The sequence below is a fragment of the Cyprinus carpio genome, chromosome A4 (genome assembly GCF_018340385.1).
Source record: "Cyprinus carpio isolate SPL01 chromosome A4, ASM1834038v1, whole genome shotgun sequence".
In the NCBI taxonomy this organism is placed as follows: domain Eukaryota; kingdom Metazoa; phylum Chordata; class Actinopteri; order Cypriniformes; family Cyprinidae; genus Cyprinus; species Cyprinus carpio.
Window position 1 is genome coordinate 2908555 of NC_056575.1, and position 27997 is coordinate 2936551.

Genomic DNA, 27997 nt, shown 5'->3' on the forward strand with positions numbered 1-27997 from the left:
CCTGAATTATACTTTTCTGCCCCAGAACAGTTAGCTAAAAGTTTTAAAAATGTTTTAAAACACCAGCATCCTTTTGTTATTTACATGGAAATAATCTATATATATATAAATTCTGCAAATGTTTAAATATTTTTAAAGAAATATTAAAGTGTGACTGAATACTAAATATATAATTACTATAAATACAATAAATATAAGTGGTCAAAAATATTTATACAGTGCAGTATTTATACAACAGCAAACTGTTGCTATAGAAACGTAACTTTATTTCACAAACTTTTCACACGGATATGTAACTTTTATGGTCACTGAAATTATTAAAAATGCTGCTGAAATGTGCGTGTGTGTGTATACACACACAAACTTAAATGTAAATGAATACTTATTTTTTGACCATAATATTTTGTTATGCAGGGTTTGATCACGATATGGAGATTGCTCCAGAGCCGAACTTTTTGAACTTTTAGCGCTTTTTGTAATATAACTTTAACGTGAGTTGGTAATGAAATGATTGAAAATGCTGCTTAAAAATGTATATATGTACAAATATACATGTGTGTATACACACACACACACTATATATGTACAAATATACACACACACACTTAAATAATAATTACTTTTTTTTTTTTTTTTAGACAGCCATATATCGCGAATTATCGCGATAGGATACTGATATTGTATTGTTACTTCCTTTCGGAAATTTTGCTATAGTAACGTTAATTTTTTTTGGGTATTTTGGATATTTTTGTGTGTGCTATTAATTTTTGTGTTAATACATATCTTTAGACCACCATAATTCGCACCTTTATTCAAATGACAAGTTTTATTTTTGGATGAACTGTTCCTTTAAGAGACTTGAGTTTATAACGGAGCACAGGAATGCAGAGAATTCATCTCCAGCGTCTCATACAATCATATGACCGAAATATTGTTCGCTGGACTCTTGAACGCGCTTCGTTCACTCATTAGAGCAGAACCCATCGAAACTATCGCATCGTGACGACTTAAACTAAATACACGCGCCAGATGCAGATAAACCACATCTATTACGTGTTGTCGGACAGAATCTGAAATAAATCTACCGTGCAATTCAACCCCGTTTCTGTCCTCATCTGGATTTACTCTGGTTTCCTCGCGGGGGAGGAGCAGCATCTTTCACCACAGAACCACGTCACTCTGTCAAACTTGCAGATTTTTATAAAAACTTTAGCAAGCGATATTCAAGCCTTCTTTTTTCTTCCTTGAGGATATCTGGGTCGGTTCAGAGAGATGCAGACGGGATTTAGTTTAAACTGGAGCCCCGTTAAAGAGCCTCTGTGTTTTGTTAAACTCGTGGAGTGGGTAAGTAAGAAAATCCAAATCTGCTGAGCTCGTTTTCAAGCTTTAACTTCAGAAGGAGGGCAAAGGCCTGGATAAAAACGCACTATTCCATGCAAAGTTATAGTTAAAAGTCATTTTTAGTCCCAACTACTAATACTTGCAAAACACAGAGTATGTAAGCAATTCTCATTTATTACTGTATATACATAGTTATTTTATAAAATGTTTAATTTTCACTTTTTTTCTTTTCTTTTGAACCTGGAACGTTTCATCATGTTTTGTTAATGCATGCTTGAGTGCATACTAAGAAATTATGAAATGTGTGTACATTTTCCAGTTCAAATTGTTATGCTGATAATATACAATGAAAACGTTTTAAATGCAATATATTTATATATACCTGAAAAAAAGAAGCATTTTCACTTTGGGACTTTTGCACATATATATATATTTTTTTGCACATTCCCTTCACCAGCAACTCAGCATGTCTTGAGTTTTCTTTAGCCACCTACTTACATGAAGTTCCTCCCCTCTTTACTTCCTCAAAGGAATGTGTTATTGGCAGGGAAAATGGAGTTACTGACTCAGCTGTTGTTGTCTATAAAGCTTAAATCTGAGTGTGGGACAGATGAGAAGTTTTTCTGTTTTGTTTTAATTGCTTCTTGAGAATGAGCTGGCAAACAGGATGTATCATGCAGCGGAACTAAACATCTGGTGTTGGAAAATGAGCCTGATGTTGGCCACGAACAGCAGGTCTTCATTTAGCTTCCAGGGGTTAAACACAAACTGAGGGACTCTAGGTTAAATCTGAGCACAGGATCAGATTAGTATGTCAGATGATTCATGAACACGGGCGGTGAAGGAAGCTTATTTCATGGTAACCTCTGCAGTGCATCTTCAGGTTTGTGCATGTAGGAAACCGAAGACGTGACTGCATGCTTCTGTTGTTTGCATGCAGCGTTTCATGCATAATGCTCTGGTTTTCTCCAGCTCACGGCTGTGCTTGCATTCGGGACCTGTGGAGGTTATACTGGCAGAAATGTGGTTTCCATCATCTGCGGCGGAAGCACTAATGAAACCCTCAGTGCCACTTTCACCTACCCATTCAGGTTGGGCCCAGTTACAAAGAGAAATTGCTAGTAGATTTCACAAACAATTGGCAAGCAACACATTGACTGAAATGTGAAATTGAAGTAGAAAGACTGTAGGTAACATACTCCAATAATCTTTGTTTACAGTATAATATAAACTCTTTCCAGGGTAATTTTTATTATCTAAAACTATTAAAAAACATTTTTGATAATTTTTTTATAGTTGAAATTATTATTAAATATTTTTACATTAAAAGTATAAACTAAATGAAAACTAGATTTGAAAAACATATAACAATTACAAAAAAAATAAAATAAATAAATACTGAAAATATAAAAATAAGATCTAATTCAAAATATTAAAGGAGTAGTTCACCCAGGAATTAAAAATGTACTCACCCTCAGGCCATCCAACAGTGGATGCTCTGCAGTGAATGGGTGCCGTCAGAATGAAAGTTGATAAAAACATCACAATAATCCACATCACTCCAGTCCATCAGTTAATGTCTTGTGAAGCCAAAACTGTGTGTTTGTAAGAAACAAATCCACTATTTGGAGCTTTTTAATCATAAACTGTTGCTTCCGGCTAAAGTCCATAATCTGTAATATTGCTTCCTCCAGTGGAAAAATTTGTCTAGTCTAAATCAGAAGAGAAGTCTGCACAGATCAAGCACTGTTTACAAGCCAAACAAATATGTGGGTGGATTTAGATGTGAGAGACAACAGAAGATGGATTTTTTTCACTGGAATAAGCGTTATTATGGACTCGTATTTCGGCAAGGAGTAACATCTTAATGATGGATTTGTTTCTTACAAACACATAGATTTTCACTTCCCGAGGCACTAACTGATGGACTGGAGTGGTGTGGATTACTTGTGGATTATTGTGATGTTTTTATCAGCTGTTTGGACTCTCATTCTGACGGCACCCGTTCACTGCAGAGGATCCATTGCTGAGCAAGAGATGGAATGCTACATTTCTCTCTGTGTTTTTATACGTTCATTTTCAGGTTAAACCAGGAGCTGCTGGTGGAGAACAACACCACTCTTTGCAACCACACAGTTCCTGCAACCCATCTTGTAGGAGACTCGTCGTCCTCGGTGGAGTTTTTTGTGGCTGTGGCCGTCTTGGCTTTCCTCTATTCAATGGTGGCTCTGCTGGTCTATCTGGGCTACATGCACGTGTACCGAGACTCAGACTTCGGCCCTATGTTTGTGAGTATTCAACTGACAGATGAGCTTGAATGCAATATGCATTTGTATATGGAAAATTCTGTGTATGTTTGTAATTTTTTTGTTTTTTTCTTCTGTGTTTTTGGGTTTTGAGCTGTCTTTGATTTTTTGTTTCTGGTGTGCTCGTCTGCCTGGGCTCGAGGTCTGCAGACGGTGAAGGACGCCACCAGTACGGCTGGCATTGAATCCACTCTGGCACTCTGTAAGGATGAAGATGTCAAATGTGAAGTCACTGAGTACGCCAGCCTGCGCTCGCTCAATATATCTGTGGTAAGAAAGTACACTAACCAATCAGCTGTTCTCTTTCACCATTTATTTTCATGCTGATTATCTTTTTTTTTGTTTTTAAACCACAAAAAGGCACTTAGCCCTAACATTGAGATGCAATCTTGTTAAACTGCATTTGCAATGCATTTGACTTCCTTATTGTGGCATGTCTAATTAAAATTGACATATGTAGCACAGGACTTTATTCACTGGCATTTGATGCTTTTTAAGTATCGCGGCCAAAAGTTTGGAATAATTATGATTTTTAAAAGTCTCTCCTGCTCAACAAGGCTGCATTTATTTGATCAAAAATACAGTCAAAATTATGAAATATTATTACAATTTAAAATACCTGTTTTCAGTTTGAATATGCTTTAAAATGTAATTGTTTTTTTTCTGTGATCAAAGCTGAATTTTCAGCATCATTACTCCAGTCTTCAGTGTCACATGATTCTTCAGAAATCATTCTGATATACTGATTTGCTGCTTAAGAAACATTTCTGAATATCATCAATGTTGAAAACAGTTGTGCTGCTTCATATTTTTATGGAAACTGAAATACACTACCATTCAAAAGTTTTGGGTAAGTATGATAAAAAAAAATAATAATGATACTTTTATTCAGTAAGGATGCATTAAATTGATCAAAAGTGACAGTAAAGATATTTGTAATGTTAATTCTATTCTATTCTATTCTATTCTATTCTATTCTATTCTATTCTATTCTATTCTATTCATCAAAGAATCCTGAAAACAAAAATCACAGTTTCCACAAAATTGATAATAATAATCATGTTTGTGGAGCAGCAAATCAGCATATTGGAATGTTTTGTGAAGGATCATGGGACTCTGAAGACTGGAGTAATGATGCTGAAAATTCAGCTGCGCATCACAGAAATAAATTACATTTTACTATATATTCAAATAGAAAAATGTTATTTTAAATTGTTATAATATTGAACTTTTTTTTTTTTTTACTTTATTTTTCATCAAATAAATGCAGACTTTCCAATTATTCCCAACTTTTAACCGGTAGAGTATATTATGAATAACGGACTCCAAACCTCATTTTCAGATATTTGGTTTCTTGAATCTCATCATATGGGCTGGGAACGTCTGGTTTGTGTATAAGGAGACGCGCTGGCACTCTCAGAAGGTCAATGCTCAGCAAGTGGCGGGACGGGGTCCAAATCCAGCACCCATCTAAACAATTAGCCCACAGCATAACACCTTAGCCTTCATGAAAAATACACAGTAACAGGTGATGCTTGTGCAGTTGTCTGGCAGACCAATAATCATATCTCTCTCATTTGTGACGTTTCTCTCTTCTCCTTTTCTGTTTTATGCCTTCAATTTCTTATGTACCTGAAGAAAATATCTTTTTTTTTTTTTTTTTTCCTTAGTTATATTTCATAGGCATGCTTTTTTTGAACTTTTAATGGAACTAAAACATGTTTCGAATGTACTATTACAATGCATTTGACTTCTATTTTTGTCAAATCAAGTATAAAATTCTTGTTTGATTCGTGAACCTCAATACATTTCAGTTTTGCAGAGCAGCATTTCTATGTATGTTTGCATTTAATTTGAATATTTTTGTTTAGTTTATTTTAAAGTTTTTGGTTTTTGTGGTTATCTGTGGATTTTTATGCAGTTTTAAGCATCAGTCACATTTCTATGGTGCTGGAGTTTTGTTTAGGAAGGTTTTCTTTCTATTCTTGTTGTGCTTCTGTTGTTTTTTTAGTGAAGCATTGTTCTCCTGCCACTGAAGTGTAATTTTTTGATCAATAAAGCTGACTGTGAAGTGCACGCGGTAGTGTTTGTATACATGCAGGACTTTGTGCTTCTGGGGAGAAAGTGTGATTTCTTACCCAAATAAATCCTGGCCTCCTTCTGGTATAATGGCGCTTTTGTGTGCCGGCTCATCCTGTGACTTCACTGATCAGCATTTGTCAAAAGAACAAACACAACATTATCTGGAGCTAAAGCCTCAGTATGGTAGTTCATAGCAGTAGGCTGAACGCATCAAGAGTTTTTTCACGTCCTACAGGTGATCTGACCCATGACTGTCCGAGTCTGGCCTGTTTATTTCACATATTCATTTCTCAAATTATTTTTTGTGCAGTAGTTCAGCCTGTAGTACAATAAATAATAAAAATAACTAAAAAGTGCATTGATATTTATTGCACAGCTTTTTTTTTTGTCTGATTTTCCTGGCTGTTCATCTTTTACGAACTCTTAAACAAATGAACACACTCATTATTCAAAAGAAGTGTGTATGTATTTATTGCGATGATGAGACAATGACTTTCTCATGACGGCTGCTTGTGTAACGAAAGCTGTGAAATTAAAATAATTGCTATTTGTCCTAAGTTATTCAGCTACAGGATCACAAAAATCTGCACCTGAACGATAACAAGACTAAGGCCCACATCATGCGAGAATGACAATTAAAACATTAACTATAACTGTATTAAAAGGGATTTTAGCCTACTATTATTGCCATAATCAACAACAATAAATAGTAGTAATTTTTATAAATTAGATTAATAAAATACAAGGCTTTTTAGGAAAGAGTTAATTATATTTTATGTAAACAATAACATGTTTAAACAACAATTTAGTAATTACAGAATCAATAATAAAAGTAATTATTATTTTCATTACATTTTAATTATTATTAGTAGTTGTAAGTAGAACCATTATTACTAGTTGTTGAAGATAATAATAATAATTATTAATAGTTGTATTATCCGTTGCTTATAAATGAATTACATTTGATTCTTTACATAATTTATAACAAATATTAAATAATATATTAATTGTGAATAATAATAAAAAGATAATATTAATGTAAATACTAATAATTATTATCAATCATTATTGTTTTTAAATGTTGCTATTACTTACATTTATAATTATTAATGAATTATTCATTTAATAAATGCATTAATGTATTCATTAATATTTATTTATATGTAAACAATAAAATGAGATTAATTTATAATAACCAATTATTACAACTATCAATAATAATGATTATTATTTTTACATTAATATTCCTTTTTTATTTTTATTCCTTTATCTAAAGCATTAATTAATATTTAATATATATTTTGTAAACAATAAAATATAATAAATTTTATACTTAAAATATAATAGTAATACTACTAATAATATTATTAAATTATTGCTATTATTGCTATCATTACATTCATATGTATTAATGAATTATTCATTTAATCATTGTATTAATTAATATTTATATGTTATGTAAATATTAAGTAATTATTAAAGTATATGTAATTATAATGTAATTACAATGTAGCAATGAATGTAAACTATCAATACTACTATTACTACTACTACCACTAATAATAGTAATAATAATAACAATAAAATGGCGTTTGCACGATTATAACATAAGAATAATTATGTACTATATAAATGCACGATGCACACGTTCAACCTTTCCGGCTCTTGAAGCCGAGCGCAGCCGAACGCTGGCCGAACTCTGGCGAAGGTGGCGTCATATGTTTCTCTCGCTCGCTCGTCTCGCTGTCTGTGAAGGAAGAAGGAAGAGCAATGGCGACGCTGTACCGCCGCGCGCTCACACTGCACACAGGAGCCACAGCACACACTGTAAGTCACACTACCGCCCTCAGACACTCGTTCGACTGCAGTGCGACACTCGACGATGTTAGGGTTTATAACGGGAGAAAGTGCGCGCGCGCGCGTGTCCTCCGTGCATCTGCGCTGCTGCATAAACAACGCGCCGTAAACGCGCATGCATTCATTTCATCATGTGTCACGAGTGCTTGACAGGTGTCATATGCACTTCTGTACTTTGCGCGTGAATGCCTGAATGTTAGTGGCTCGTGTGACGGAGTGTGTATAAGTTTAGACACTGTGTGTGTGTGTGTGTGTGTTTGTGTGTATTTGTTATGTATGTGTGTGTGTGTGTGTGTGTGTTGCTTTTCTGAATCAAGACAGCCATCTAGCTACCAGTATCTGTAACTGTGCATGCTGCTTAACTGTTTGGTTTCAGTGTCGGTCTAATGCATGCAGCGATATTGAATATTTTCAGATTTTTACTCTGATACTGCTGGGAAGAAGCTCTTGAAGGGTTCAGAGGTGATCAAACTCAGTAAAGCAGGTGAGTGTACGTGTGTGTGAGTGTGTGTGTCATGATGGTGGGCGTTTCTTCTCATGTCATTATGTTATTATTGTTGTCAGAGCTCATATAGGCTTAGGCTAATACTGTACTTTCACAGCATGCATCATCACTGTTTGCACCTTCAGTGGTTTTCAAATGTTGTCACCATACCAGAATTTCGGAAGTTCATACAACATGCAAATAAAAAAAAAAATCTATTCTTCTTCTTCTTCTTATTAATTCATGCTACCAGTGAAACATACAGTGTTTCATGCCTGCTTGAACAATACATTTGAGTAATTACAGCAATGAAAAGAACATTTTAATGCTTTATATTTTACATTTTATTTTAATAACTAATATTATTTCTTTATTGTATTTGATTAAAATATAAAAAAATTGAAAAAATTTTTTTAGTTTTATTTTATTAAATATTAATAATAATAATAATAATATTTAATTGTAATTATATTAAAAATAAATAGTTTAAATGGTTTTATATTGCCTATTTGAATTTGATTTTAATTAATAATATATTTTTATTTTATTAAAATACAAATTGTAATTATTTTAATATTTCATATTTTCAGTTGACATTTTATTGTAATTGTATTAAAATAAATAATTTAATTATATTTTAATATTTTACATTATTAAAGTAAATTTTGTATTTAAATTTAAATGTATAAGTATCAGTACGTTTATTTAATTGTAATAGTATTAGTAATAATAATTTTATCTAATAAATATAATGTATATATATATATAATCTATATATATATATATATATATATATATATATATATATACATATATATATATATATATATATATATATATATATATATATATATATATATATATATATATATATAAGTACCAAACTGATACAGAAATACCAGTTCTTTTGCATTTAAAATAATAATTAAAAAAATAGGTTAAATCTGTTTGTTATGTTGAGTAACACCTCACACCTTTTAAAAAAAATCATTAACAAACACTGCATTATATACTGTAATAGCTGTACAGATCGACATTCAGATAGTTAGGAAGGGATCTGTTTAACGTACTATTTTTACTTACTAAAAACGAAACATTCAGCTGTATTTCGTACTTTACTACCAATACACTAGCATTACATTCTGAATGTAACCATAATCTACCATTTAAGTGTCTGACCGCGACACACTCAAGCAGCTGGTGTTAACACAGTTCAGCTCAGTTTTCTCATTGTTAACATCAGCACTAGTTCTTTGTGTGAAAGTGTGTGTTCTCAGTGTGTACCAGCGGAAGTGCGCGGTGATTCTGCATGGATGGTGAAAGAAAGCTCAGCGAATCTGACAGGCTCCTCTGAACGCTTGCGTCACAGTTCTCCTCGGATCGTCAGCTTACTAAATACATCACTAAATGTGAAGTATAATAGGTCACTAGTTCGTCCTGCTTTAAAACACGCGCTGAACGACATAAGACTGTGGTTTTAATTTGTTCAAATTAAATGCGTAGTGAATGTGAAATAATTAGAGTCATGAGCAAATCTTTAAATATGGTTCCCATCTCTAAATGTCACTTTTGATGGGATATACATGGTATCATGTTAGCCCTCATTGGCAACATTGGTTAATAATTTAGTGGGTCAGATGTGGAAAAAAACTCACATGTACCCAGAATAATTTTCATGTGGCTCACGGCCGTGAAATGATTATAACATTAATTTAAAGGAATAGTTCACCCCAAAATGGAGATTTGCTGACAGTTTACTCACCATCATGCCATCCAAGATTTAGATGAGTTTGTTTCTTCATCATATTTGGAGAAATTTGCATTGCATCACTTGCTCGGCAATGGATCCCCTGCAGTGAATGGGTGCCGTCAGAATGAGAGTATATAAAATAAAATATATGAATATAAAAATAAGATCTAATTCAAAATATTAAAGCAGTAGTTCACCCAGGAATGAAAAATGTACTCACCCTCAGGCCATCCACCAATGGGTCCTCTGCAGTGAATGGGTGCCGTCAGAATGAGAGTATATAAAATAAAATATATATATATAAAAATAAGATCTAATTCAAAATATTAAAGCAGTAGTTCACCCAGGAATTTCAAGCCAAAATTTCATTGGTTTATAAAATAGTGGGTCCTCTGCAGTGAATGGGTGCCGTCAGAATGAGAGTCCAAACAGCTGATAAAAACATCACAATAATCCACAAGTAATCCACACCGCTCCAGTCCAGCAGTTAATGTCTTGTGAAGCCAAAAGCTGTGTGTTTGTAAGAAACAAATCCTCTTTCCATAATATTACTTGTGGATTATTGTGATGTTTTTATCAGCTGTTTGGACTCTCATTCTGACGGTACCCATTCACTCCAGAGATCCATTGATGAGCAAGAGATGGAATGCAAATTTCTAGACTCATCTAAATCTTGGATGGCCTGAGGGTGAGTACATTTTCAGAACATTTTTGGGTGAGCTATTCTTTAAAGAGAGTGTTTTCAGAGAGCTGCAATAAGCAACACTTTTGCTTTGTGAGAAAAAGATGACAGTGTTTGCTACACCACAGGACCATCTGAAAAAAAAGAAAGTGTTCACCCATCCAAGTGCATACACCCCGAGCAGTGGGCAGCCATTTTTGCAGCGACCTTTGGGTTTCAAATCCGACTCTAACCAGTCAAGATGAGATATGATATTCATGCTTATATGTGAAGTGGTTTTAAAAGTTGTCAAATTCACTGACTCTCTCTCTCTCTCTCTCTCTCTCTCTCTCTCTCTCTCTCTCTCTCTCTCTCGACTGTAGATATGCTTTTGTATGGTCACGTCCCAACCCATGAGGATTTCAAACCCGTCGTTTGCGATGCCTGCAACAAAGTCGTTAAGCCTCAGGACGTCCTGACTCATTACGGTGAGTGACAGTCATCATTTGGACTGTACTGATACAGATTTATTTGAATTTAATGTTCTCGTTGAGTTCTCGTTTTCTTGACATGAGTGCACTGAAGTCTGTGTTAAAGGCCGATATTTCGGATATTCAGTTCAGAAATTCATTATGTGCTTTGATTGATATTTCGGGATTTCCCGTAATCAGATTGTTTTGGGTTTATTGTGCGGTTTTCAATGCGTTTATCTCATCATTTGTTCATTTAGAGATGAATGAGATAATGATGTAGAAAACTGTAAGTCTGATTGCTTCATTCGCCTCTGTAGTGTTCTGAAAGACTAACCTCGACTATGAGCGGTAATAATAGTAATGCTTGTCATAGTAGACAGTCCTAATTAAATCAAAACCTTAATTCTATGGCTAGAGCTAAATATATACTGTAGATGATATGCAGAGGTAACCTGTGTAAGGTTATAATAGAGGTGTTTACTGCTGTAAAGCAAGAATCATGGAGTCATTTGCCGTTTACATTATTATATGTGTTGCCGCCCATAGAACAGCCTGTTTAAACCGCAGTCGAACACCTGAGGCGTGTTAAAACACTGGTTAATTAAGCAAACGTACCTTAACCTTCTGTTAGACCTGGGCACTGTGGGTAAGAGAAACAGACTGGTTTTAACCGTATTCAGATTGCTCGGCTAAGTTGAGTTTCAGGCCATGAATCAAACCCAACAAGATCAATCACGTTGCAACATTTGATTTGAAGCAAAAATTGCATATATATAAAAGTTCAAAAGTTTGGGGTTGGTTAGATTTTTTTAATGTTTTTGAAAGAGAGGATTATGTTTTGCTTTTATTTGTTCAGAAATACAGTAAAAACTGTACTCTTGTGACATATTATTACAAATTAAGATAAGATAAGTTTTATATTGTAACATTTTAAACAATGTCATTTATTCCTTTGATTCAAATCTGAATTTTCTGCATCATTACTCCAGTCAAAAGTGTCATTGCAAATTGCAAAAATGATTGTTTACTGTAAAACTGTACACTTTATAGGCATTGATAACAACTATAACACTAAGAGAAATTTCAAACACACACACAGCGGAGAGATTTCAGCATGGAGCATGAAGAAAAGTCATCTTTTTATCTAATGGCATGTTCTTGTGGTTATAGCTGGTCGCGATGGTACCTTTAGAACCCACAGACTAAAAACCATATTAAAATTACTCAATAGTTTATCATCAAAATCATTGTTTTATTGATTGTTTATCGCCCATTCACCCTGTGATGACTGAAGTGTTCCTATAAACACCAGTTATAATATAAGAAAGCTGGCACGGACTAACAACTTTGTAACACTGCAAACTGCACTTAATTAACTAAAACAACTAAATGAAATATCTGGACATTGAACACTTAATTTATAACATTACAGATTGATCTGAATAAGCAGGGTCTGTTCAGGAGCATTTTGATTGGTGGATTAAAAGCTCACCGCGATTGGCTGAACGGAACATCCTCCAAAAAAGATATTTATGAATCTTAACCTGTCAGGAAGGCCTCAAAAATACCGCAGACAAACTCAAAGCAGTCCATGCATGTGTGACAATTTGCAAATGCAGATTCAACGATCCATAAATACATGTAACATCATTCATACATATTTGTGTAAACATTTTACATTTATTTAGGTAAGATGCATTTGTTTATGTATTATTTTTGAGGCTGATCTGGCTCCATATAAAAGTGATAGTTCACCCAAAAATGAAAATCGTGATCATTTACTCACCCGTTAGTGATTGTAAACCTCTATGAGTTTCTTTCTCGGTTGAACACAGTTGCCAGCAGCCATTGACTTCTATAGTATGTGGGGGGAAGTACTGTGGAAGTCATTGGCTGTCGGCAACTGTTTGTTTATCAGCATTCTTCAGAATTTATTCTTTTGCGTTCAACCGGAGAAAGAAACTCAATCAGTTTAAGTGTGAGTAAATGATGACAGAATTTTCGTTTTTGGGTAAACTATCCCTTTGAAAATGAGTTTGTATTGTATTGTTGTGGTGGAAAACCATTGTGGGGAATGTTAAAAACCAAAAGAGGTCTCTTTCAAAAAGCATCCTGTCCCGGGGCAGAAACGCTCCACCACTCTGTCATCATCCGTCTCACATCTGTCTTTGGTCTTGTGCTGTGTCGGGGTGGGATCGTTGAACAGATATGTGTTTTTCGGGGTGGGTGGCGACGGTAATGTGCACGCTCTCCCTCGCTCTCGTCCCCTTCTGACGCTGATTTCACATAGCTGCCTTTCTCTCTGGTCTCCTGCCGCCCCCCTTCTGAGACCGGAGAGCTACACGGCAGCTGTGGGGCTGCGAGGGTTCAGCACAGGGGTCAATGACTCGCAGCTATTCAACTCAAAACACAGAAGGAGAGGGCGGGATGCCTTCAGCCACACAGGAGGCATGCTATTCTCTCGTGTTTTTCTCTTTCGCTTTCTGTTTTTTTTTTCTTCCCAATATCTCAACCGCCGCGGAGCAGACAGGCTGGGTAAGTGTGTCTCTCCAACCAACGTGCGAGTGCTGTTCACAGCGGATGCTTCTGATCGCCTCACGTGTTTGCTTAGCTTTCTGTTTATGCGGTTTCGGGGTCTGTTTGTGAGCGTGTCGTGAGCAGGACTGGAACTCGCTAGTGGTCATCTTCCTGCAGTCGCGGGCCGGATGTAAACAAACGTAGCTCAGCTGGTGCCTGTGGCTTCCTGTGGCCTGTCAGATAAGGACACGCTAATCACAGACCACACACACACACACACACACACACACTGAGACCTGCGTGAACAGGTTTATAATGAGTGATGTCACTACTACGCAACTTGTACCTTATTTAATCATTTTGAAATGTTATTTCATGCTGGGACAGTGTTATTAAACTGTGAAGTTTTGTCCTGGGTGTTTTGTAAGGGAATTATCACTGTTGTAATTGCTTAGATTTGTTCCAACTTGTTGGGGAGAGGTGTGCTAACGCTTTTCTGAGCATTCTGAGTCAAATTTGATAAAACTGGTGAAGAAATCCCATGGACTTACATTGGAGGAGGGACCTGAGTCATATCTAGAGACCAGAATATCACAGAGACTTGAAGCTGCTGGACACTTGGGCCAGTAAAAAAAAATTCTAGCAACCGCATAGCAACATGCTGAAAACCACTCAGAACACTTTAGAAACTGCAAAGCAACACACTAAAAACATTCAGAACACTGCAGCAAATGGATAGCAACACACTTGAAACCATTTAGAACTCTCTAGAAACCTCTTAGCAACAGGCTAAAACACTCAGAACACCATAGCAACTGCATGGCAACACACTTAAAAGCATTTAGAACGCTCTAGAAACCTCTTAGCAACACACTAAAACACTCAGAACACCATAGCAACCGCATGACAACACAACTAAAACCATTTAGAACTCTCTAGAAACCTCTTAGCAACACACTAAAACACTCAGAGCACCATAGCAACTGCATGGCAACACACTTAAAAGCATTTAGAACGCTCTAGAAACCTCTTAGCAACACACTAAAACACTCAGAGCACCATAGCAACTACATGACAACACAATTAAAACCATTTAGAACTCTCTAGAAACCTCATAGCAACACACTAAAAAACTCAGAACACCATAGCAACCGCATGACAAACACAACTAAAACCATTTAGAACGCTCTAGAAACCTCTTAGCAACACACTAAAACACTCAGAGCACCATAGCAACTACATGACAACACAATTAAAACCATTTAGAACTCTCTAGAAACCTCATAGCAACACACTTAAACACTCAGAGCACCATAGCAACTACATGACAACACAATTAAAACCATTTAGAACTCTCTAGAAACCTCATAGCAACACACTAAAACAGTCAGAACACCACAGCAACTGCATAGCAACACACCTAAAATCATTTCAAATACTAGCAACCGCATACAACACACTAAAAAAGACTCAGAAAACTGTAGCAACTCCATAGTGATGCCCTAGCGACCACACAAACCAAGTTTTTGTATGGGCAAGCATTTTTTTTTTCTTCAGAAAATTAAGAAATCACCTAGCAACCATATAGCAACACAGTAAAAACCACTCAAAACACTTGAACAACCTCATAGCAACTCACTTAGATAAGATAATTGCGACTTTTTAATCTAACAATTCTGACTTTTTTCTTCAGAATTGCGTGATATAAACTCAATTATAAAGTCAGAATTAAGAGATACAAAGTTAGTCTTTTTTTTCCTCAGAATTGGCCTTTATAACTTGAAATTGTGATTTAGGCCTACATCTCATAATTCTGCGAAAAGAAGTCAGAATTGCAAGATAAACTTGCAGTTGCGAGAAGAAAAGTCAGAATTTCGAATTGTGCAATTCTGGCGTGATTTCTCGCATCTGCAGATATAAACTTGCAATTCTATGATAAAAAGTCGAATTGAGAGATATAAAAATGCAATTGCGCGAAAAAAAGTCAGAATTGTTAGATAAAAAGTTGTAATTACCTTTTCTATTTTTTTATTCAGTGGCGGAAAAAGGTGTTTCCATACTGCCATGACACCAGTTGAGCTGAAGCAGAAAACTAATCACAGAAGATGACGTGATTTATACTAATGTCTGCTATAGTGCCCCTTGTGGCAACTCTGAGAATGACACATTTCCGAATGCATCAAATCAAACTAAAAGTGTTTGTGTTTAATTCCTTTTTGTATTTTGTGCATCTCAGCATCCTCTTTAAGACACACCAACTGTAACTGTTTAGTCATCAGATGATTTTAGCAGCATCAGAGCGTCAGCATATTTACACACCTGCCTAGTATTCAGACCAACCCAACGCTGAATTCCCCCTGCGGCCAGAGCAGCCGGGCCATTGTTTCTCTCTTTTGGTCGGCGGTCAGACTTTGTTGCGAGCGAGGGGTTCTCCCCGTTCAAACAGAGCCTCTGAAATCAGCTCTTTTGAGACCTCGTGAACGGTGTTGTGGCTCTTGGCTGAGATTCGCTGGCTGACGAGACATGATGTGAAGGCCAAGGCCGGTTAGTGAGCTGCCAGATCGAGCCAGGAGCATTATTATTATTCACTTTGAACATAAACAAGGACTTTTTTTGTTTTTTAGTACAGTAATTTGGCTCAGTGTAGTGTTTCGAAACCCCATGCATCAATTATATGTTGTAGGCCGCTAATTTGTGTTGTGTTGTGTGTGATAATGTGTGTTTGTAATTGCAGGTAGTTGGGGAATAGTTGAACAGTGAGTAGAGAGGAGCCCTCAAGAGCCATGCATAGCAAGAACCGTAAGTGCATTAACACCCATCTCAGAGTCTTTTTTTTTAAATCTCTACATGTAGAATCCAGTATGTCAGTTTTAACTGGAAATAGAAAATGAAGCAACATGATGAGTATTGCAAAGATTTCAATGCGCCATTGAGCGTGTCGTTGTTAAACTGGTTTCACAAACCCTTCTTGTCTCACGACTGGCTGGAGTTTTAAGAAAGAGTTGTTTAATAGTATTTCTGGTTTAAACAGCAGCAAAAATAGAGTCAGAGTTTCTGTGAATCAGTTCAAAGTGTCCATTGTAAGTGAATGAACCCAAAATTTTCAATGATTTGTTTGAGTTGTCGAGTGGCATTTTTTCATGGTGCTTAATAATAATAATAATAATAATAATATTTTAGTGAATTAACTAAATATTATTTTATTTATGATTTATGATAAATGCATATAAATAAAAATGTATTTATTTAAAAACAATATTATATTAAACTAGCGTGTGCAAAAAGTGTACTATAGTACTGCTATTCTATAATAAATACAATAATGATGATAATAATAATAGTAATAATTTATTTTACTTCACACCCCTAAAGCGCATACTGTTAGGTGCATATAAATAAAGATTTATATGCGGCAATATAAGAATGAAAATTTTATATTACAATAGTGAAAAACAGTCTTGATTATTTTTAACTAGATTTTATTGTATTATACTTGTTGATTTTTATTTATTTTTTTAAATATACACAGATAAGAAGTAAATTAATAATACTAATATTTCATTAATTTATATTTTATATATTATTTTTTATTTTACTACAACACCTTTATCACATACTGTTTTCATTTACATGTTACCACTTCCACTTTTAAAACTCTAGTTTCATTTTCAGCCCGGGATTCCTCAATATACATATTAGTACAACTGAAAAAGTCAGAAGCACCTCTTGAAAATTGCAAGTGGGTTTGTTGAATATTAGCAGATGAACATAAGTGTTTGCACTTCAAAAATACTATTATTAAAAGTATTTATTAAGTACTATGATTTGGGACGCACTGATGTTAATCTTTCATATTGCATAGAATGGATTTGTATGTTATTTGGGACTCAGTCCATTAGTTTATCTGTAGAGGTGCCTCAGCTCCTGATCTCCTGACGGTTATATTTGTGTGTCAGAGAGGAGACACTGCTCGCCCAGCAGCTCCAGGACCCCTCTGGTTCCTGTCAAGGCCAAGATGTCAGTGGGCCAGAGTGAGGTGGAGCCCCTTCCCTTCCGGGTTCCTCGTGATTACCCACACTCACGCTTCAGCAAGGCGCCGCTGGCCGTCTATCCACCCAAAGGAGCCCGAGCCAAGGCCTGGTGGGTAAAACACCCCCCTCCTCATCCAATCATACAAGCTTCCTCTGACAAACACTGGATTATGGGTTATATTTAGTATTGTAGAGTGTTTGTAAACATCATCTACTGCTCCATATTCTCACCACAAATTTTAGAATTAATGTTGAAATAAGGCTTTCCCGGCATATTTAAAATGAAACACAATTTATATTAATTTATGTGGTTTATTAATTAATTTTTACGGCGCAGCATTATTTTAGGCCTGTCGTAATAATCAATATATCAACTTATCACACAATATATGTACGTGACCTAAATAATTTTTGGTGATGCAATATATTGCCCATTATATTTACATAAAAATTAATGTCAGCATCTTTTTGCTAGTTCAAATTTATGTAATTATTATAAATGATTGTTTAATATGAAGTTTTGTCTTTGTTTATGTATTTGTTTATTTGTGTATGTGTTTGTGCATATGGTAATTTGTGTTTTTGTTTTTGATTGTGTTTTTCAGCAATAGTTAATTTACAGAGAAAAGAAGGTCCAGGAAAAATCTGCATATAAGTTATTTGTGAATTTTTCTTTTTTTCTACTTATTACTTTGCACTTTCTGTTAGAAGATGTTTATTTACTATTTATTCAAGTTTTTTAAAGTATCTAATATTTAGACTTAATTTCCATGATCTAAATGTTCTTAAGAATTAATAGTTTGTTGTCATTTGAAAGTGTGTAGGTCTTCTTGCATTATTGTGCTGTTATATTATGATTGTATATTCAGTGGCAGAAAATGATCTAAGAATGACAATAATACCATTTATCGCATTTATTTCTGGGGCAATATATCGCACAACAAAAAGTTGTAATTGTGACAGTTCTACATTATTTACAGAAACATTATTATTATACTAATAATCAATGTTTAAAATGCCACCTATACATATAATAGATTAGAATAGAACTTTTATATATAGCACTTATATATCATTGCTCTTTTGTTGTTTTTGATTGCTTCCATTGTCCTCATTTGTAAGTCGCTTTGGATAAAAGCATCTGCTAAATGACTAAATTTAAATGTAACTTTTATTTTATTTATCATGAAAGAAGAGCACTACATTTATCAGAATGCTCTTGATTTACCCCAAATTTTGATGTAAACAATTATTTTAATAAAGTTAAATGTAAACATGTGGTGAACATTTTATATGTCAACAACAATATTTGTTTGGCTGTGTTCAGATATTACATTTTAGAGAAATGTGTACAATGTGAAGGCATATTTGATGAAAATTAATTGTGTAATATTTGTATAAATATTTATAATATTTACGCTTCTCTTCGAAAGTTTGGGGACAGTATGTTTTTTTTTTATATATTTATTTTAAAGTCTCTTCTGCTCACCAAGGATGCATTTATTTGATAAAAAATACAGTAAAAGCAGTAATATTGTGAAATATTATTACAATTTAAAATTTTAAAATATTTTCAATTTGTATATATTGTAAAATGTAATTTATTTCTGTAATCAAATCTGAATTTTCATTCGTCTTCAGTGTCACATGATCTTCAGAAATCACTCTAATATGATGATTTGCTGCACAAGAAACATGATTATCATCTCATTATTTGTGGAAACTGATTATTATTTCTCCAGCGTGTCTTTACCTGTGGTGAGTCTGGAGAAGATGCCGTGTTTCAGCCGAACAGAGGGAGCGCACATCAAAGTCACCTCCACGTCTCCCACGGCGGCTTCTTCTCTTTCTTTCTCTTCCACGTCTTCCTCTCCATCTTCCGCTCCTCTCAAGTCCTCCTTGACGTCACCAGCATCTCACAAGAATCAGGAGAAGTTCGTGAACGGTCGCGGTCCTGTGACGCCTCGCTCCACCACGCCCCCCTCGCTGATTGACAGGCGGCCCAGCCCGTCACGGTCGCCCTTGGAGAAACGGCCCGCCCCCTCACAGGACAGGAGACCCACGGCCTCCACGTCTCCATCTCCATCCCTCTCGGACCGGAGACCGATAGTCCCTCCTTCTCCTCCAGACAAGAAGCATCAGAACGGAGCCAAGGGCGTGCGGCACCGGAGAGTGTCGGGTGAGTAGCTATCGCTTGTTTAATGTATCTTTTACTCTGGGGCATTTTGAAACAAGAAGAAATGCATTTGCAGCACATTTAACTTCTGTTTTTTAGCAAAACCAGAAATTCAGCTGGAAATAATGTAGGATACAGGAGAAGGTGGGGCTTTGATATTATTGGTTAATATTATTTTTCTCTGCCTGTATGGCTTTGGTGATGTCATCAGAAAAAAAAAAAAATTTCACCTAGTGGCATTTGCTTAATAAAATGTAACTTCAATGAAAAATTGTATCATAGGTTTATTTTTAGTACTTTTGTTACTATTGTTAATTAAAACTATATATATATATAAAGTTTAAATAATGCCAAAATAAAAATATTGTAAGTAAGACTTTAACATAATAAGTGAAAATTAGAAATGAGTGTGCCTAATAAAGTATATTTTTAATGAAAATTAAAAAAATGTAGTACTGTATGTTTTATGCGGTTATATGCAGTTTTTATTGTTAGTTTAAAATATTAAAAAACATTTTTGTTAAAATATAGCTGTAATAAAATGTAAATAATAGAAGGAAAATTTAAGCTAATTCAGTTTTAATTTTCATTTTTATTTTCAATAAAACAGAATTTTAATGACAAATTTTATTCCTTGATATTTTTAGTACTGCCTGTTTTATATGGTTATTAGCATATGTGTTGTTTTAGTTAACTAAAACTGAAAATAATTTCCGTTAACTAAAATAGAGCTGAAATAAAAAAAATTACATAAAAATAAGAATGAAAAATGAAAATGTAAAATAATGCTTTGGCAGCTAACTGAAATAAAATAAGCTGAAGTGCTTAAAATTACTAAAACTAAAACTGATATAAAAAAAAATAATAAATTAAAGCTAAGTAGAAAAATGAATGTAAAAAAAAAAGAAAACTCAATCTAAAATATAAGACAAAGTTAAATACAAAAAAAAATAAAAATAGCTAATTTAAAACTATAATAAAACACTATAATAGTATATAAATAAAATGATTAATGTATATTGTGTATATACCTGTAGTCCTGAGTTTAGCTCTGGATTCTCACACAGTTTTGTTGTTGCTAAATTAATTGTATATACTTTTAAAAAAGAGGAAGTGAGAAATAAAACAAACCAAAATGCTGAACAAAAACAAATGATTAAATGCATCCCATCACCTGTTTTCAAGCCTGAGTTCTGTGGTTTGTAGGCTTGTCTTTCGTCTGGAAGCATGAGTGTTCAGTCGTAACTGGCCTCTGCTAACTGTTTAGCGTTGAGTGGAGGGTCAGCCGTCTCTCTCCGTATGTTGTTTACTGGGCTCTCGCCCCACTGGATTGATTTATGCTGTGTAATTGGCTGTTTTCGGTTGCCAGATCCACAGTCACTCGTGCTCTATTACAGAGAGTTTGGGCTAGTTTAAGTGTTTATGTGAGCTTATGTGAATAGCACCGTGAGCTGGACTGCATTGCTTTAATCATGATTCCCAGTAAAACACCTAAAAAATCTACATAGACGGCATCCTAAACCAGAAGAAACCTTGGAAATAACTAGAAATGACTGGAAATGATTAGAGACTCTCGCACAAAAGAAATGCACAAGATATTAAGTGAAAACTCCTGAAATTGAATCCAGTGCATTTCATGAAATTAATGCATTGGAATTAACTAAAAATACATAATAAATAAATATAATGTTTATATGTGACCCTGGACCACAAAACCAGTCATAAGGGTCAGTTTCTTGAAATTGAGATGTATACATCATCTGAAAGCTGAATAAATAAGCTTTTCTTTGATGTATGGTTTGTTAGGATCGGACAATATTTGGTCGAGATGCAACTATTTGAAAATCTGGAATCTGAGGGTGCAAAAAAATCTAAATATTGAGAAAATCACCTTTAAAGTTGTCCAAATAAAGTTCTTAGCAATGCATATTACTAATCAAAAAATAGGTTTTGATAAATTTACGGTAGGATATTTACAAAATATCTTCATGGAACATGATCTTTACTTAATATCCTAATGATTTTTGCCAAAAAAGAAAAATCAATAATTTTGACACATGCAATGCTTTATTGGCTATTGCTACAAATATACTCCAGCGACTTAAGACTGCTTTTGTGCTCCATGGTCACATATACGAAATGTATTTATTTATTTGTATGTGAAGAGTCTCGTTGCAAAACGAGATATATCCATTTTGAGAAATGTTGGTTATTTGACATTATTATTTAAGACATCAACAGTCAAGTTCATTCACAATTTTTTGTACATTAAACTATTCCTGAGCTCAGTGAAGACCAGCGACACAATATTCTTCAAATCCAGGATATTTTTTATTTCATTTTATGTCCATAAATAGTTCATAAATCAATAGTTCATAAGTCAAAAACCATGCCAAAATGCAACATATTTATCTTAACATTGTCAAACATCTTAAATTGGTTAAAAAAACAATACATCATAAATATATGGAATAGTATATACAAAGATTGATTAATAATAATAAGATTCTGAGTTAGTTTGGGCCAGAACATACACAACATAACATTTTTTTTTTTGTTTGTTTTTTGCAAAACGCTATATATCCACCTTAGGCTATATTCTACTACTGTAATACCATAAAGAAAAGCTAGTGAATCAATGTTTTGTTTGTGTTTGTGTGTGTGTGTGTGTGTGTGTGTGTATTTTCTTGAGTCTGATCAGTGACGTAGCCTACGTGACTGACAGCTCGCCTACAGTATAAACAATAAAATGGTAAACGTTTTTTAGTTAGCCTATTGAATCCTCTTTTTAAAAATATATGTTTTTTTGTTTTGATTATTATCGTTAAATCACTGAGCAAACTCGGAGCACTTCACCGGCGGTGACTCTCTCCTCGCGTGACATCCTGAGCTCGCGCAGCATCCTGAACGTTCTGTAGCCTAACCGTTATATCGCACTTTGTAAAGAAACTGGGCTCGCGGATATCGCGTTTTGTGAAAAAATACATTTTGTAGTAGGCTTAAAATGTACATTTTTAAATCTTATTAATGGCAGCAATTCACACATAGATTAAGGTACATCTGAACAGTGATTTCCAATAATAAAATCCAAATGTCAAAAAATGGCGTTTATCGCGTTTTGCAACCGAACTCTTCATGTGTGTATATATATATATATAGCCAAATTCAGCAAAATATGAAGTCATATTCTGTTTTGTTGTGCAGGTAGAGTGTTTGATCCTAATAAACACTGTGGGGTTTTGGACCCAGAGACAAAGCGGCCTTGCACTCGATCTTTAACCTGTAAGGTTAGTATCGTTACTCAGTAGTGTGTCATTTAATCATATCTGTCCAGTGATCATTGTGGTGGTGTTCATAACATTGTCTGTGTATGTTGTAGACTCACTCTCTAACCCATCGGCGAGCCGTGCTGGGACGGAGGACAGATTTCAACATCCTTCTAGCAGAGCATAAGGGGCGGACGAAGGAGACGGGGCAAAAAAAGGAAGCTCAAGCAGGCAGCCAATCAGTGCAGGTCACACAGTCACATGATGCAGCAACCAGCCTATCCACAAGCTGTACTAATGCCAAGACCATGCCCATTCTCAAACTGCAGCTGGCCAATTCACACTTACACAGGTACATACTGCTGACTACATGACACTCAGTGACGCTACTGAACGGAACTGTATATACTGATTCACAGATTTTAGTTAAAATAATGCTGAAATAAAATAAAATAGATATTATCACTATCATATATCACATTGTAGTATATAATCACTATGATGGTATGATGATGAGTTTTAATATTAGAAGGGCAACTTAAAAAGAAAATTAGAAATGTCGCCTTGATAACTAACTGAAATAAAATAAGTTTAAGCTGAAGTACTAAAATTAAAACTGAAATAGAAAAAACATTTTTTTTTTAATAAAATAAAACAAAATGGAAATATAAAAAAAGTAAAAGTACATAAAAAAATTACTAAAACTTAAAAAAGAAAACATAAAAATAAAAACTAATTAAGAACTTTATGAAATAATAAAATAGTATATAAATAATACAAAACTAACCATGGGTCATTTGTCTATATTGTGCGCATAGAATGAGTTTGGCCCTTACAAAATAAATAAATACATAAAAATAAATATCATATTAGTAGAGTATATAAACAATAATAAAATATAACTTACTAGATTTAAATGTTTTTCCTGGAGTGTCATCCGTCTTTTATTTGCAGAGTGTCTGGCGGCGGTGCAGTGGTGTTCAGCTCTGCGCCCGTTCCTCCTCCTGAACCTGCGCCCGGCTGGCAGCGTTGCAGTCTGTCCAGCGATGAAGGAGAAACTGACCTCCCTGAGGAGTCCGAGAAGCTGCCGTGCCACTCTTCTCCACAGCACCCGCGACCCCTGAGCGTGAGCTGAGCCAAACCACTACATTACAACACATTTGTCCCATTTTGGGACCCTGTATGTATATTAAAAAGCATTACAGAAATGCAGTAATATAACATTGGAACTCATTCTGTCTTGTCTTAGTGTTGTGCGTTCAGCAGCCGGTTGATGGGACGGGGTCACTACGTGTTCGACCGGCGGTGGGACCGGGTGCGGCTGGCGCTCCACTGCATGGTGGAAAAACACGTCAACTCTCTCATGTGGAGGTGAGCGTCCCGCATGACCCACAGTTACATGTTTCTCTGTCTGCTCGCACAATTACGGCATATGAATTATATATTTATGGGTGCATACATTCAGTTCATTTTTTTTTTTCATAATAGGGTGAATCTCACAAAAGCTTTCAAATATTGGGGTTGTTTTTCACTCTAAAATCACAAGAAAAAAATATTTTGCATTAAGTAAGTAAGTAAGGACTTGTTAAAGCCATTTTTTTGTATTTGGATATTATTGTTATTAACAGTTATTCAATTATTACTAATAGTAACAATAATAATTATAATATTACAATTTATATTTAATAATGCTATAAAAATATAGCCACTTTAAAATGTTGCAATGCGCAAATCGTACTGAACCTCAAAATAGGCTTCATTTTCTTTATGCTAAATATAATTTTCACCCAAATATCATAAGATATTAAATATATTTTGAATTAAGGAAAAAAAAAATCAAATCAAGATTTTTTTCTGAATTCTGACATTTATTGTCATGATGTTTTATTTTTATGACACAAATTATTAAACAAATATTTAAACATAAATTAATTTTTTTGTTAAAAATTGTTTATAAACATCTTGAAACTGAATAACGTCATTAAATATGATTGCTAATTGATTGTAAATAATAAATAAACAATAAAAAATAATTCTTATTAAACATGGTCATGGTAGTTAAGCACATTTACAAAATATTGTTTTATTTAATAGTAATTAAATTAATACTTTTACAATTATTATTCTGTAATATCTGACACAATTCATGTTTAATAATAATAATAATGAATATTAAATAATAATACAGCTATAAATATAAATATATAAATTATAACTTCACAAAAATAATATTGCTTCATTTTCTTTATGCAAAATATTATTTTTCTTTCTTTTTTTGAAATTTATTTGTTGAGTTTTGTCTCATAAGCCTTTAATTTGGGCTGAAATGAATGTTAACGGCTTCAGTTCAGCTGTGTAGTTGAAGTGCTTGAATGGTTTTACAAAGGCACAAAACATTTTCTTTCACTCAGTAACCACACGACATTTAGGTTAACGTGCCACATGGCTTCCTACCACATACTGGTGATGTCATATCCTGTTTCTCACAGGAAAGTCCCCCTAGCGGTGGAGAGTGTGACGAGCCCGACTGACATTTCTCCCCTCGGCTCTCCGTTCGTCTCCAACCATGCACTCGCGGCTCCTCTGGACGGCGTCTCCATGGTCTCGTACTCCACCTCTTTGTCTCATAACGGTGGTGGGGTTTTCTGCATCCGGGACCCCGGACCCAGACCACAGCGGAATAAACCGGCCAAGCCGGCCAAAGCCTCAGGGGACGGAACAGGATCTAAAAAGCGGAAAGCGCCTCCCGCCTCTGAGTCACGAAAGAGTGGGACCAGCGGGAACGGCTACCATCTGCCACTGGGTGCGGCGCACATCAGTAATGGGACGGCGGCCCTTAGCGTGCGGGCCAAGCAACGGCCGGGGGGCCAGGGGCCGAGGGACCAAGACAGGTACGGGAGCGTGGAGCTGTCCCTCCCGCAGGCGCTCACCGGGGATCACGGGGGCGTCTCGTCCCACAGCCCGCTGCCCTACGGATCCTCTGATGGGAGGAAGAGGAAGAGCTCTGGATCGAGCGCCGGCAGCGACAAACCCAGCAAAGGCACCAAATCCACAGCACTGGACGGGATCTTCAGGAAGAGCAGCAGCGGTTTGCTGTCGTCAGTCGCCGAATCGCCCCACAGCGCCCTCCCCAGACAGGTAAAACAGACGCGAGAGGGAATCTTCAGCATGACATGATGTTAAAAATGCAGCAATGTATCTTTATAGTCCCCTCAAACAGGTTCAGATTTTTTTTTCATGTTGGTTTTTCCACTGAAAAACACTCATTCAATCAATATGACAAGATATATTAAGGAATGATATATTGTAAAATACAAAAAAAATCTTGAAAATCTAGAATTTCAATATTGTGATTTGCTGGCCTGGAAAAAATTTATAATTTTAAAATAGTTTTTAGTTTTTTATAATATAAATATTTTTAATAAAAAAATAAATAATATTTTAAATAAAGTAGAAAATCTTTTATATATAACATTATTATTTTAATACACACACATATATGTGTGTGCGTGTGTGTGTGTGTATTAAAATAATACTTTTAAAGGTTGTGATTTTTATAATAATAGACTACAATCTAGTATACATATATTCTTTATGTTTCCATTATATTTTTTTCTATTCTGGAAAAGATTTCTCATTTTTAAAATAGTTTTTAGTTTTTGATAATATATGTATTTTTAATAAAAAAATAAATAATATTTTAAATAAAGTAAAAAATGTTCTATATATGTTATATAATGTTATATATATATATATATAAATAATACTTTAAAAGGTTGTGAGTTTTATAATAATTTTTATAGACTACAATCTAGTATACATATACAGTATTCTCTATGCTTCCATTATATTTTTTTTCTATTCTGGAAAAGAATTATAAAATTATATAATCATAATATTTTTATTATTAGTTATATTTTTATATTTATAAAATATAAATAATAAGTTATTTAAAATCATTGAATTTTTCTAGTGTCTGTACTTTTTATATTTTTTCCCCCAGCCCATAAAAGACGTGTAATCTTTTTTTTTAAATCATGGCATTTTGTAGTGACTACAATTTTTTTTTCCAATTTTATGTTTTTATGTTTTATGTTTTTACGAATCCGTATAGAATGTCTATGATGTATTCCTACATTACTTTAGTGCCATTTTTGCATTTTATTTCCATCTCATGAATGACACATTCACAATTCTTGCATATGCAAACATACTAACCACGACCTATTTTGTAGCCCAAGGTCCCTCACTGAAGCAGTGTGAGTTTGAGAAGAGCTTCGGACGTCCTGTGAGACACTGTGTCTGTCCTGCCTTGATCCCACCGCTGCCTCTTATCACTCTACGGTTGAGTCACGTCCCTTGTGTCCTGCTTTCCAACAGAGCTTCTTCCGTTCCGTTCCCATTAGGAACCAGCTTCTCGAAGAATGATTCTCACCTTTCCTTTGAAATGACACAAACTTCAGTTTCATGCAGATTCAGATTTTGATTTAACCAGTACACAACCCGTTTCAGACATTCAGCGATATGGAGTTTTATTTTTATTCTCACGTAGATGGGGACAACATGAAGGGAAGCCCTTCAGACTCAACCGTGTCGATCTAAAGTGCACTTAATTTCAAATCTGAACTACGGAAAAAGGAGGGGACAAAACGTTTCAAACAAGGGAATATTTTACAGACGCTTTTTCGGCAAGTGGTATTTTTCTAAACGGAATGAATTCAGGTTTTTAAGTATTTTTTTTGACACACAAGTGTTCGTGGATTTAAAAAAAAAAAACAGCCAGGAGCCGCACCCCTGTTGTAAAGCAACTTTAACCAGTGATGAATTTTGTATAATAATTTATCCTTTATTAATTTTCTAACTGACCTGATTAGTGCTTCACACATTGAGCAGAAGTATATTTGTATGCCTTTTTAATAGTTTAAAGTATTATAGAGACCCTATTGTTGGAAATGTATGTACATATCTTTTATTATAATTGTTTTGTTTTGTATTTATTGTTCGTATCTCTCAGAGGTTCAAGGATTTAGTGCTTTCTCTCTTCCTCAGTCAT

The 27997-nt window shown here is 34.6% G+C and overlaps 2 protein-coding genes across 4 annotated transcripts; both read left to right on the forward strand.

Annotated features, from left to right (window-relative positions):
• The first annotated feature begins 860 nt into the window (after positions 1-860).
• On the forward strand, positions 861-5492 carry LOC109047417 (synaptophysin-like protein 1). The gene is made up of 5 exons (XM_042738313.1): positions 861-1344; positions 2314-2432; positions 3425-3633; positions 3742-3917; positions 4990-5492. Exons 1-5 carry the CDS (start codon positions 1273-1275, stop codon positions 5119-5121), a joined length of 708 nt encoding a protein of 235 aa, XP_042594247.1. The 5' UTR covers positions 861-1272; the 3' UTR covers positions 5122-5492.
• A 1901-nt stretch (positions 5493-7393) lies between these two features.
• Positions 7394-27937, forward strand: atxn7l1 (ataxin 7-like 1). 3 transcript variants are annotated; one of them, XM_042738340.1, is made up of 12 exons: positions 7394-7556; positions 8002-8070; positions 10865-10969; positions 16206-16270; positions 17382-17611; positions 19245-19681; positions 22883-22965; positions 23058-23296; positions 23899-24070; positions 24194-24315; positions 25434-26082; positions 27180-27937. In XM_042738340.1, exons 5-12 carry the CDS (start codon positions 17487-17489, stop codon positions 27195-27197), a joined length of 1845 nt encoding a protein of 614 aa, XP_042594274.1. In that variant the 5' UTR covers positions 7394-7556; positions 8002-8070; positions 10865-10969; positions 16206-16270; positions 17382-17486; the 3' UTR covers positions 27198-27937. The 3 variants fall into 3 exon arrangements, with proteins under 3 accessions (XP_042594274.1, XP_042594258.1, XP_042594267.1); XM_042738324.1 differs by having other exon boundaries at positions 7395-7556; positions 17428-17611; XM_042738333.1 differs by lacking the exon at positions 8002-8070 and having other exon boundaries at positions 7395-7556; positions 17428-17611.
• The last annotated feature ends 60 nt before the right edge of the window (positions 27938-27997 follow it).